The 13,076-nt window shown below is 36.7% G+C and overlaps 1 protein-coding gene across 12 annotated transcripts in view; it reads left to right on the forward strand.

Moving 5' to 3' along the window:
• Positions 1-13,076, forward strand: part of MPPED1 (metallophosphoesterase domain containing 1) — a 66,669-nt gene that overhangs the window by 25,800 nt on the left and 27,793 nt on the right. For all 12 annotated transcript variants that reach the window (XM_084505808.1, XM_084505813.1, XM_084505811.1 and 9 more), the window contains one exon: positions 11,020-11,245. In XM_084505808.1, coding sequence (XP_084361934.1) covers positions 11,020-11,245 — 226 coding nt within the window. The remainder of the gene's footprint in view (positions 1-11,019; positions 11,246-13,076) is intronic.

Raw genomic sequence — 13,076 nt, forward strand, 5'->3', positions numbered from 1 at the left:
CTACCCTTATTCAGGGTACCTTAGTAAAAGAAAGGGAAAGGGTATGAATATTCAGTTTACAGAGTTTGCCAATGGTGCTGACATGGTAGTTTCCTTCCCCTCTTTTTCCTGAATTGACCTTTCTGCTGTTTTTATATTTCTCCTTTTCCTTTCACTATATAGCTTATTTTCTGAATGTACTTTTCTTCCAGATTTGTAAGTCCATTTATTGGGAATCAGAAAAAATGAAGTACAAAGCATGTGTTATGGTAGGACTGGATGGGAAGCCATGAGGGGAGCGAAACTTTCTAGTGATGTTAAAAGGATGTGTTGTTTGAAGTTTTGAACATACCCTAGTTTTCTAGTATGTCCAGGAGATTTTAATAGCATCACTTTAAATAGCTGAAAATAATTCAAATGAACTGTTTTTAAATACACACTAGTACATAATCAAGGCTAGATGAGGTAGGATATATCATGCTTGCTATGCACTGTAGCTAACTTTGTGCTCATATTTGTCATTATTTTTGTTTTTGTTACTTATTCTTAACCTGCATATAAATCAAATGTACTGTAGGGCAAGTACAAAGCCAAATGTCCTGCTTTAGTGAACTCATCAAACAATGACTCCAAAACCGTCTGTTTTGTTTGTCCCATACTGTTGGCACTGGAAACTGTGTGCTTGGCTCAGTTGCTCCTCTAATTGCTCACGACTGTAATATCATTTCCAAATTTTATATGCTCTAGGACCCACTGTCACTTTGAGATTGTGGGTAACTTTCCTGGAAATTTAACTAAATAGCTGGTGTGTGATATACACTCCAACACATACTTTTATATTCTCTCTGAGAATTATCTTCTGTGTATGGATTGAAAAGATTACTTAAACGAACACATTTTATAATATTTGTTGTTTCAGTGTGTTTGCTTGACATTTTTCAATGTCAAATATACTCTTCTTATTTGAAATTCAAGTTCAGGCTAAACTTGAAAAAAAAAAAAAGAAGGTAGCTTTGGATTGTAGTGGAAAACAGTAATTAGCTCTTCAGACTATCTTCCTGAAAATATTAATCTTACTTGAGTATCATACATACACACGCACAAATTTGATTAAATTATTTGACTTGCACTTCAGGAATTGACCTGGGCAGATTCAGCTCAAAAGATAACATTTTTCTCTCAGACTGAACAAATGTTTTTTAGATTGAAAATGCCTACCCAACTTTAGTAACTAGCACTAGTAGAATCACCTGCTTCTATTATTACACTGGAGAACAGAATCAGCTAATTTTAGTCAATAAGCATTATCCCTATTTTTAAGTTCTTGATGAAGAGTAAAAAATAATCAAAAAAGTCCAAAACACTAGACTTAGTTTTACTTTTGCTGTTGTGATAAATCTTGTGAAATAGTGGTAGTTATATATTTTCCTCTCTTAACAGGTATTTTATATTTTTAGGTTCAATAATACTCACATATAAAACAGATTAAAATTATGTTGAAGAAGAAAGAATATCAGCTTCAGAGCAGCAAAAAATATTAGAATTTATAAATTGTAGTCATGCCATTTTGACCATCGGTAATTATACTATTTTTATGTTAATGCAGAAACCCCTTGAAAGGAGTATTTAAGCACTAATTATCTACTTACAAAAGAATGGCTCTGGAAATGCAGTGAAAAACATTGAGCTGTGTAGGGATTTAGAACAGATGTCATTTTTAAAAGACTGGGCATACTAAAAAAAGTGTTGGTTTTTATTGCATTTCTTAAATGTATTATGGCTCAGATCCGTTTCTACATCTAAGGCTCAGACAGTATGGTGCAGAAAAGCAGAAAAGTGCACTGCAACACACTCTTCCATTATTTTTCCAGTTCTGGGGATTTAATGTATTCTGAAGACTTTTGAGCATTAAACTAGCAGCCAGGACTCTCAAGAAATATTTAAGCTGCATGCCTGTACTGGGAAGATGAGCCAGAGCAACTGCTTTCCAGATATGCTTCCCGTGCTAGTGATGAGAAGCTGTAGGAGCTCTGGGAGTGGTAGTTGCTAAAGGACTTTTCCTTCATTCCATTGTTCCAAGTACATTTATGCCTTTTATTTTTTTTTTCTTCACTTTGTACTTGCATTGAGGTTGCTGCTTTCCACTGATACAGCAGATCGTAGCCAGCCTGCAAGATTCTGAGCCTCTGGGATGGCTCATGTAAAAATGGCTTGTGGTTTTCATAAGTATTGATATGTCTGAACTCCCCAGTTTAAGCAAGTGAGTAAATTTATCCAGCCTTATTCTGGACCAGCAGACAAGTGTAGCTTTAGGACAGTGAGACCCAGAAGTGAACAGAACAGCCAGGGAAGTGAAAGGTCTGGAATATAATTCTGCAAACTCGGATTGCCTCTGGCTGAGATATTTGCAGGAGCCTGAGGAAGACAGGCAACCAAATTCTATTTAGTCCTCTTCAGATTTGACAGCCTCTTCATTGTTCCCCCTTGTAAAATTGTGAGAACGATGCTTGATCCACCTACCACATGAATGTGTTGGAGGATTAATGATTCTCAGCACAGCACTTTGAACACCTATTAACAAGCACTGTCTGCAAACATTAAACATTGTTATTAGTGCTGTGCACCTCATACAGTGATAGGACACACAGTTCTTTGTAGTCTTCCCTTGCAGAAGGTGATAACTGGGAGATACTAAATTACCTCTGTGGGATCTGAAGATCTGAACAGGAATCTGAATCAGGGTGTAGAGAGATCCATGTAGGAAGTCTAAAGTATTTTTGTTATTTTTTAACATAGTTCTCTATTTCCTTTGCTTTCATTGTTCCCAGATACATGTTGTAAACCAAAACTAGAATACTCTAAAGGGCAAAAAACCCATTGTAGAAATTTATTTCCTCAGAAAGGTTTATTATTTAATACTATAACTTTTGAGAAAATAGCAGAAGAAAATATGTATGAAAATGAACCCAATGGTTTATATAGTTGGGGACTCTCAAAACATTGATTGCCATAATCTAAGGGGGCATATCAAAGGAAGGCTGAGGCAAACCTTACAGCTGTGCAATTTTTTTGACATCTGTTACTGACCACTAGTGGATGGAAGATACAGAGCTACATAATCTTGTGATGAGACTCACTGCAGCTACTCTCATGGTGTTGTTTGCAGTATTCATAGGGTTGGGTCTGTGTCATTACTAGGTTACTAAATAAACTAGGCTAGAAGAAAGCCATATTCCCTTTAGAAGTAATTTTGGCCAATTATTATGCATGTGTGTTTGTATAAAACAGAGTATATCAAATAATTTAAGTTGGACTATTAGCTGTTTGTTTGTTTGTTCGTTTACCTTTATCTACTTAGTTAAAGAAATTCTGGTTTGCAAATGTGAGCAATATTATGAGTTTGTTGTTTTAGTGTTTGATACAATTACTGGCTTTCACAATGCAAGAGTGTCTTGATCTTGCAGGTTATAGATGATTTAGGAAGGAGTGTTCATTTACAATATTATTCCAGATTACACACCATACAATAAGTATGTTAATGTGAATTTCCCAGACGTCAGCCCCAGTGTTTAAACACAGAACTGTCAAAGAGATGCTAAAAAAAGCAATCCGAGACAGTTATGCAGTCTTTTTACTGTATCACTCACTGCTGCATTCTAAAAGGTTGAAATGAGAGGGAGAAAGCATTAAGTGGGCACTTATATGTTTGTCACTGCTTTTAATGAATACTAAAAATTCTGCTCAGTACAATACTGGGAGAGAAGCAAAGCACATCTGCTTGTACAAGTTGGCATTTATCTCTGTGAGCTGTAAGTTGATAACAATTGTAAACTGCAAAGGAGGTCACTGGTTGGTAAAGATGCCTAACCTCTTTGTACAAGAGGAGTCTGGAGTATAAACATCATGCATTTGCTTTTGAATTATTTGCAGTCTTTATCTAATTTAGGAAGGAGAAGGCTTGCTGATAGAATGGGATGAACCTTTAAGCACATAGAAATCTACTTTGAATGAACTCTCATGCAGAGAAATAGTAAACAGAGACATCGCTCAGTGCTTTGCATTATGCAGTTTGTAGTTCAAGTGACAGTCCCCCAGCATTTCAAATTATTTTGTAAAAATTATGTTCACTATAAAAGGACCTGTGGTAGTTTAGAAGTTAAGAATTGCTGTAATAATTTTCTAATTGGTGTATAAAACCACAAAAAATTAGATGTTCAGTTGATTTTCTTAATTGGTAATCTACAGTAATGAGAGGAATAAACAAAGATGTTACTAGCGAAACAAATACACATATATGTTCTCATACACATTATATTACCAGAGCTATTATCAGATTCTTGTATTAACCAAACAAAGGCTAAGAATATGTCTGAGGAGTGCTTGCTACAACTGACAAAAGCCCTATATATATAGTTAAAAAGTTGTTAAGGTGATAACATCTTTTGGCTATATATGTAAGTATGATACCCCAGGCTTTTCAATAGTAAAATAATCTCAAAAAATAAAAAATTACATTGGTTTAGAAGGTTTGGGGCAGATTTTTGTCTGTGTGATGAACTGTTCTGGAAGCAGAATCACTGCTGCTAAACTTCCTAGATTTTGTCTTGCAGACCTTCTGTGGGATCTTAGGTATATCCTAAGAGTTGTCATCCCTTTGAAGCCTCATGTTCAGAATGGAAATTAATCTACTAGGCTCTTACTTTTGGGAAACTCAAGGGAACATAATTACCTTTGAGGCCTCTACTACTTTGCCTATTGTAGTAAATGACTTTTGAATCTGTTGGGCAGGATATTGAGAGATGAGGGTACAGAAGTGTAAGACACCATGCTTCTATACCATTACAAGTTTTGTATTGATAAAAGGGTAAGAAAAATATACCCTTTTCTAAAACTGCTGAATTAAGTGCAAGAGAATGTGTCTCCAGCATTTTTCTGCATACAAATGAAGATTGCAGAAACAAAATGAGAGGGAAAAATGAGGCAAAAGATATGAAGAACTATGTAGCAGAGCAGGAAAAGGAAGGAAAAAAATCCTCTTAACCCATGTTAAGATAGTGGCTGGAAGACTAAATTGTTGTTTGGAGCCCCATTCCAAACTGGCAGAAGGCAAATGCTGGATGTGTCCTGAAAGAGAAAGCCCTGAAGCCCAGGACTGAATTGGAGCCAGTGTGTTTCTGACAGAATTTTAATGTGCAAACATTTCTGTTGATTCCAATTCCAAATAGGATTAAGTGGCTAGAGGTTGATTATGGAGGAAGATATTTTTTATTTTGTTCAAGTTAGGCTTTCCAGGAGAGGAAAAAAATGAATTTTTCCTTAGAAGTGAAATTTTTATTCACTCTAAAATATTTTTAAATGACGTTTTGTTTCATTTTGTTTCCTTTGTAATTCCAGAATCATTACATGAATTTCCTAATATATCCCATTCCATTGAAGTGGTATTTTAATTATTTTAATATGGAAGGTTATTCAAATAAAATTTTTCAACCAGGTCTAGTTGTAGTTCATCACCAGGTTACAGAGTTACTTTAGCAGAAGCGTCTCAGATGTGAAGAACAGGGAGATTCCCAGTCTTCAGCAAAAATTATTGTCATTATTTGGCTAGTCAAAATAAGAAATCAGGATAAAAATGTAGCTTTCTCCCAAATTCCCCAAATTCAAAACTTAACTTTTGTTGTTGTTTGTTTGAAAATACATCTTTGACTCCCATAGCATATGTTCTTTAATGTATTTCTTGACACTTCTGAAGGGCAGATCTATTTCTTGCATGTTTGCTGCCTTAATTTTACGGGAGAATTAATTTTGTTCTGGATATGTGCACAGAATTCCTGTGACAGATAAATTCTCTTTAATATCTTTGTATACGCAGAGCTTCTATATTAAAACTGAGTTTGCTACCTGCCCACCAGGAAGACCATATGCTAGCATCAAATGTTAATTGGTTATCAGCTGGGTATTAGTCCTGCTCATCTGCTAAATGGGTAGTACAAGAAACTTATACTGAAGTTAATGGAACATACTCTCTAGTCCTGTTAAATAGCTTTTCTACCATAGATTTGTTCTGTTAGAATCACTACACAAAATGAGTATTTAATTTGTTTCAGCATTACAGGCTCTTTAAAATTCTTTTTCATTTTCCACTGTGAACTTGGAGACACAAAAGATAGACGGGACTTGTGGAGGTCATCAAGTCCATCCTCCTGTTCAAAGCATCTGTAGTTACAGTAGACTGCTCAGAGCCTTGTCCAGTTTAATTCTGAACATCTCCAAGGATGGAAATTTCACAGCTGCTCTGGGCACGTCTTCTACACTTTGACCATCCTAATGGTATTTTTTTTTCCTTAAATTGAGTTAAGGAAGTGGATTTAAGGAAAACAACTCAGTAGTTTTGTTGAATGAGGTTACTCCATCCTAGGTGCAGGTCTTTGCATTCACTTTTGATAAAGTTTGATGTTTCTGTCAGCCCATTTTTCCAGCTTTTGGATATTCATTACTATAGCAGACCTGCCTTTCTCTTTGTTGGCAGATCCATGCCCCTAATTTTGTGTTGTCTGCAAATGTGCTGAAAATGCACTCCATCTGATCATCCAGGCTGTTAGTAAAGATGGAGAACAGCATTGGTCTCAGAATTATTGGCTGAGGATAACTATAGTGACTGACTGCCAGCTGGACTTTGTACCATTGATTCTGGCCCTTTGAACCCAGTGATCCAGGCAGTATTCAGCCATCCATATCTCACCAATTTAGCCATAAGGATGCTATGAGAGAGTGTCAAGGGCTTTGCTGAAGTCCCAGTGAACAAAATCCAATGCTCTCCCTTATTAATGGAGCCGATCATGTCCTTTGAGAAAGCAATTGTGTTAGTCAGGCATGATTTGCCTGTGTTAAATCGATGATGGATATTCCTGCTAACCTTAATGTGCTTAGAAAATGACTTTGTGGGTGATTTGTTCAATAATTTTCCCAGACCTGATGTGAGGCCTGCTGGCTGGTAATTCCTCAGATTCCTCTTCTTGCCCTTCTTGAGGATGGGTGGTTCATCTGCCTTTTTCTAGATACTGGAAACTTATGTGATACCCCTGATTTTTCGAAGATGATAGACAGCCTGTGTCCATCTATTGCAACACTTCAGCTGCAAGCTTTCCCACTATGGCTCCATAGCCTCAGAGATGTCACAGCTCTCCACCGTGTGTGGAATTCTCCTTCCTCCTGGTAGTACTCTATGTTGTGTGTCTGCATATAGGTACCTGAGAAGAACCACAGTCAGGCTGCTTTCACAAGGGCAATGTGAGACCCTTCACCATCCTGTGCTGCTTCCTCACTGCCTCGAGCTGCCCCCAGCTGCCCCAGCATCCCAGCTGCTTCCTCACTGCCCCCATGCCTTTGCTTCATGGTATGACAACCCTTTCCCCAGCACACCTACTTTGAAACCCTTCCTACTGCATTCCTACTGAACCTTTTGGCAAGGACACTACTGACTAAGTTTGCCGAGGGAATACCACCCCTGCACAATAGCCTTTGTTCTTCAGAAAGGGCGCTGTGTGTTTTTTTTAAAAAGGTGATTTCAGCACCTGCTGCACAACCAGATACTGACTATGGGATGCACCCCCTTCCACCTGAGCTGTTGAACCCCTAACTGGGAGGATTGAGGTACCACTGGGGCTCCATCCGCTTCACCCCAGGGCTGTTAGTCACTCTTAATGCATTCAGGTTCATTATAATGGTGTCATTACAATGAACTACATGGCTGAGTGTTAGGGAAACTTTATATTTAACATATGATTATTTTGGAAAGAAAAAGGAAAACAGCTTAGCAAATGAAAATGCTACTCAGTGCTCAGGCTTGTTTTTATGGAGCTTGCAAATGGAAGACAAAGGGACCCCTCTGCACTGTAGCCCTTGGTAGGAATCATTCTTGCCAAAGCCAGGAAAACCTTCACGAGTGGAAATTCAATATTCTCAGCTCAGTTTATTGAAAAAAGGACAGGAAATGTTCCTGATGTCATTTCAACCCATCTTGCCATTAGCATCTACGAGCAGGTGTGGGAATAAACTGGTCAACGTAGAAGTGTTTGAATGATCTCTGATCAAGAGCTACTTGCACAGAAGATAGTAGATGGAAAAGTGGTTGTTCTCAAGTTATGGGCACGTGTAGAAACTCAGGCTGTAGAACAGCTGTTGGGCTGTGTGCTCTTGGAGAGGTCTTGGTCCTAGCCAAGAACCAAACCAGGACTAGAAATTGTGCCATAGTCTATGCCTAGAGTTGGAAACCTATATATTTGTTTTGGAAGGACATGCTAGAATAAGAAAATACAAAATAATTTAAATATAACGAGAAAAAGTAAAAAGCTGTAGGTAAGAAGTAGGAAAGAAAGTTGCTGCTCTGAGGTAGTTTTCAGATAAATATCGATCAGATATTGCTAATGCTTGCTTGGTGGATCTTTAAACTGTAAAAAGCAGTTGTAACATTAGCAGTTTCTCAGGATTGTGTTTACACACCATGTTAGATTGTGTTCCTGCTAAAGTGAGGTGGTACTGGTACCTTTTAGGTCAGTGGTATGAGGATTGTGCCTTTAGTGCAGCAAGATGTATAGCATTCGGTGCTGACTTCTGCATGTGGACTAGCCATAAGAATTGGTAAAGTACTCATCATGCTGGAAGCAGGGAAGGTAGGAAACGTCAATAATATCATGGCCTGATAGCTGAGAATCTTTGTCTGTATGCACTTAATTGAGCTCTTATACATATAGTTGTACATGACATGACAGCAGCACCCAGCCAAAAACAGGGTTTCAAAGATTTCCTTCTAAGGTTAACTTTGCACTCTAAGTGTTCCTGGTGTAAAAAATGAAACATATTTGTAAGTCTTCAAAGAACAAAGTTGAAGCAAAATACTGTTAAATTTATGTACAAAAAATAGCAGCAAAAATACCTCTCTGTGTTAGACAAAAAAATAAGATTTAAAGGGTAAAGAGAGCTTGTGGAGACAAAGAGAGGGAAATAGGTTTAGCAAGCTGCCACCTGGTATGGAATGAAAGGAAAAGAAAGGAAAAAAACCTGAGTTGCAAACTCATCAAAAACAGAGTTGTTAATTGAAAAGCTGACAGACCTGTAACTGCAGCAGTGCTTCTGGCCGCCACTGTAATAAATGTAACTGTACATTTAGAGTAATTTGCTAATTTGCCTAAGTAACACCCACAGACAGCAACATGACATAAATACATTAGTGGAAGCAACAACTATAACCAGCTCATGCAGGTTGCTGGCTGCTAGATGGATGGATCAGATGAGCTGAAAAAGATTTACACAACGGAATAGAAATGGAATTGTTAACAATATTGTGGAATATTTTTTTTCTTTCTTTTTTTTTTTTTTTCTTTTTTTTCCCAAGAATGCTCCAAGGCCTGTAGATGCCATACATATTGTAGCATGTAAATAACATTTTTAACTTATGTGTGCACCACCTAGAAAACTTGTAGAAGTGGAGTACACATCTGCAAAACATGAAGCATTTCAGAAGCAAAAAATTGCCATATTTATATTTCAAGTAGTCTTCCAGTTAAATAATGAACTCTCAATGTGTAATAATAAATATCTGAACAGAGTTTCTGGCAGTACCTTTTCTAAAGGCACATATGTATTGGGTCCACAGGAAAGACTGTAAGATGAAATTTCCTAATGCAGGTGTTAGAAGTGCCTGGAAGTTACATTTAGGAGTTACTCATATTTTCATTTGTCAGACACTGTGTTCAGCCACATGATATCTCCTCTGGATTAGTGCTGTTTGATCTCACTTCTTTCTGGAGCTCTGAATCACACTTGAATTTTATCCTTCAGTCCTACTAATGCCAACTTCTGCCTCTGTATATGGTCTGGTAACTTACATTCTCTAAACATCCTAATTCTGGGTTAGGCTTGGGATCATCACTAAAGGTGTATATAATGTTACAAATAATACATTTTTAAAATTAGAAATTATAAGATTGTTACTGTGCCAGGTTGGTCTCTTTTTCAATAAAATACGTACTACTTCTCCCATTCTCCTGTTCTGACTGTCTTCATCCTGATGCAAATAAATACTACAGAAACAAAGTAGTGAGTGCAGCTTTACACAGTTTCCGCCTTTGCTTCCTCTCAGATATATGTATAAGGTTTCTGCTGATCTTTTTGGGACAGGTGATTGCTGCTTCCATGTGCAGAGTCCATTTGATAACCAAACTTGGAGTTGGGTGGAAAGTTTCTATTGCAGTGCTGCTCTAGGAGAGCCTATGTGTGTGGGCATATATATTCTTGCCTTCAGCAGGAGGTTGTTAGGTTTTTCACTAAATGCGGGTTGTAAAATATTCTCCAACATGAGTCATTTAAAATTATAGTCCATGGGTCTAAGGAAGTCAGTGAGAAAATGGAACAGAGAAAAAACAGACAGAGGCAAACTTTGAAACTCCTCCTGGGGATGTGGAATTCTGACAGCAAAGCCCAAGCCCTGTCTTGCGTGATGGCTTGGTCCTCATATCAGGGCAAAGAGGGCAGCAAACCCCACTGGTTGACCCAAGCCTTGAGTTGATGAGACCTCCTCAGTGCAAGCTGATAATGACTGCAGGTCTGGGAAAAGAGAACTGGGATTATTTTTTCAAGTGTTGTGGACAGTTTCCTTTGAACTGTAATTTCTGTCACTGAGTTGTCATCACTGTCACAGTAAGTGATACTTGCAACACAAACGGCAATTAAATAGGAGTAAATGCTAGAGCAGAAGTCTGTAGACCGTTATTTAAGGTTGCATTGAAAGTAGTTTCAACACATTAATGCTAAGCAAGCTAAATCGTACCGTGCCCTGAAAAAGACAGTAATGTCATTTACCTGAAATCACCAGGAATTATAGTAACACTGAGTAGGAATATGCTCAATTGTTTCAAATATGGGAGCATATTATAAGAATTGATGATAGTTTGTGAGTCTGTTTTTTTTTTTGTTTTGTTTTGTTTTGTTTTTTAATTGGATTTTCCATAAGACAAGTAATTTGTTTGTTTTTCACTGTTTTAGGTAGCCTGCCCTATGAATACAAGATTGTGATAGCAGGAAATCATGAATTGACCTTTGACCAGGAATTCATGGCTGACTTAATCAAGCAGGACTTTTACTATTTCCCCTCTGTTTCTAAGCTGAAGCCAGAAAGCTATGAAAATGTACAGTCTCTTCTAACAAACTGCATCTATCTTCAAGACTCTGAAGTGACCGTGAGGGGATTCAGAATATATGGCTCCCCTTGGTAAGCAGGTTTTTAAGCACACATAAGAAAATACCATTGACTGCTGTCACATCAGCCATTTTGTATGCATTCAGACATATTTGGATGACTGTGTTAGGAAGAAAAATAATACTTGGTTTGATAAAATTTTATATATTGTCTTATAATTAATCACTCTTGTGGTGAAATTAGATACTTGCATAGAATAGGTATTACTAACCAAAAAATGATGGGGAAAAGATAGTGTGCTCCTTAGATTCTTACCCTGGAGAAGTTCTGTAATAGAGTCCATGTATTTTATTTTTTTTTCTGTCATAAAATACGTTTTCAATACTTTGTGAGTTTATATAATTACAGGTTAATTTTATTGCAAGGATACATTCTTATGACAGTTTCTGTCCTACAGATGGTATTTAAGGTTCATCGGTGTATACAGTAGTCATTTAAAGCAGCAAGCTTGTTTCAGTATTTTACTTTATGAATTATTTTATTTTATTTTATTTTATTTTATTTTATTTTATTTTATTTTATTTTATTTTATTTTATTTTATTTTATTTTATTTTAAGAAATAAAATACTGAAGGCATTTTTTCAGTTTAGGCATTTTTTCCCCTTAACATCAGATTCTTACTTTCTTTTTTTACAGTAATAGCTTTTCTCAAGGTATAGTTGAGCTTCTAAATTAAAGTCAACAAATCGGTGGCAACCTAGTATTTCATGGATTGTGCTGTACTGCGTAGAGAGAACACTTAAAGCTCTTTGACAGTATCAGAGATAGATGGGTTTTGGCTTCGTGACCCTCACCTTTGACCTCATATGTACTTCTTCTGTGTTGCTGATGTTTCATTACTATGCCATTTCTGCTAACACAGTTATAAATTAGGTCTTTCATGAGCATTCGGTATACATTTAAAATAAGTTTAAATGTATTTTAAAAGGCAGGCTTTTAAGGGAATCTGTTACTCATCCTTGCAAAATTACATCAGGCTGGAATATAGCAAAGAAGTTGTCAAACCTGATGCATATACCCCAATGTGAATTTTCAGTGTGAATAAACTGTGAAATCTCTTGGATTTATTTATTTATTTTTTTAATGAAAATTGGCATTTTCCCATTTGGTTACTTGAGATGGGTGTTAATTTTCTCCATGCTTATTATTCAACATTTTTCTACATCAAATAGTTTCCCTCTAAACTGCACCCTTCTCTCCCTCTTAGACCTCCAGATCCTTCTGTTTTGTTTTTTTTTTCAAACTACCCACCTGCTGTGTTGTAGTTCATCTTCCTCTTGTGTCTATTGTGTATTCAATCAATGTACAATTTACTTAATTTTCCAAATTATTAGGGAAGATATTAGATGGTATCAGTCCCAATATTAACTTCTGAGAAATGCCACTTGGCATTTCTTCCCATTTTGATGTTCAAATGTACATACTGTAATTACACTCTGGTTACAATATGTGTGGCAACTTCGTATCTTCATTGCAATATTTGTAACCAGGCACCATATTTCCAGTGTCAGTAATAATTTTCCAGGCAGTAATGTACCTAAAGTTTCATTAAAGTCCAGATAAATTAAATCAAAGCAAAACACTATCTACAAAATAGCACTAAGTGGAGGCTAAAAGAAACCATTTGAACTTTCTGTGTTTGATTAGGGCTGTAAAAATCTGTTGAGAAAACATTTTTCCTCCCATTAAACCATAAATATTCCTGTAAAATCAGATTTGCTGCATTCCCTTTGTGCACCTATCCTGTGATTTTGCACAAGTTGTCTAGGATATCTGGCATGACAATTCATGAAAAAATGATTGTGTTTCATCTTTCATACATTCATTTAGATTTACTGTCAT

The sequence above is a fragment of the Aythya ferina genome, assembly GCF_964211825.1.
Source record: "Aythya ferina genome assembly, chromosome: 1".
NCBI lineage: Eukaryota > Metazoa > Chordata > Aves > Anseriformes > Anatidae > Aythya > Aythya ferina.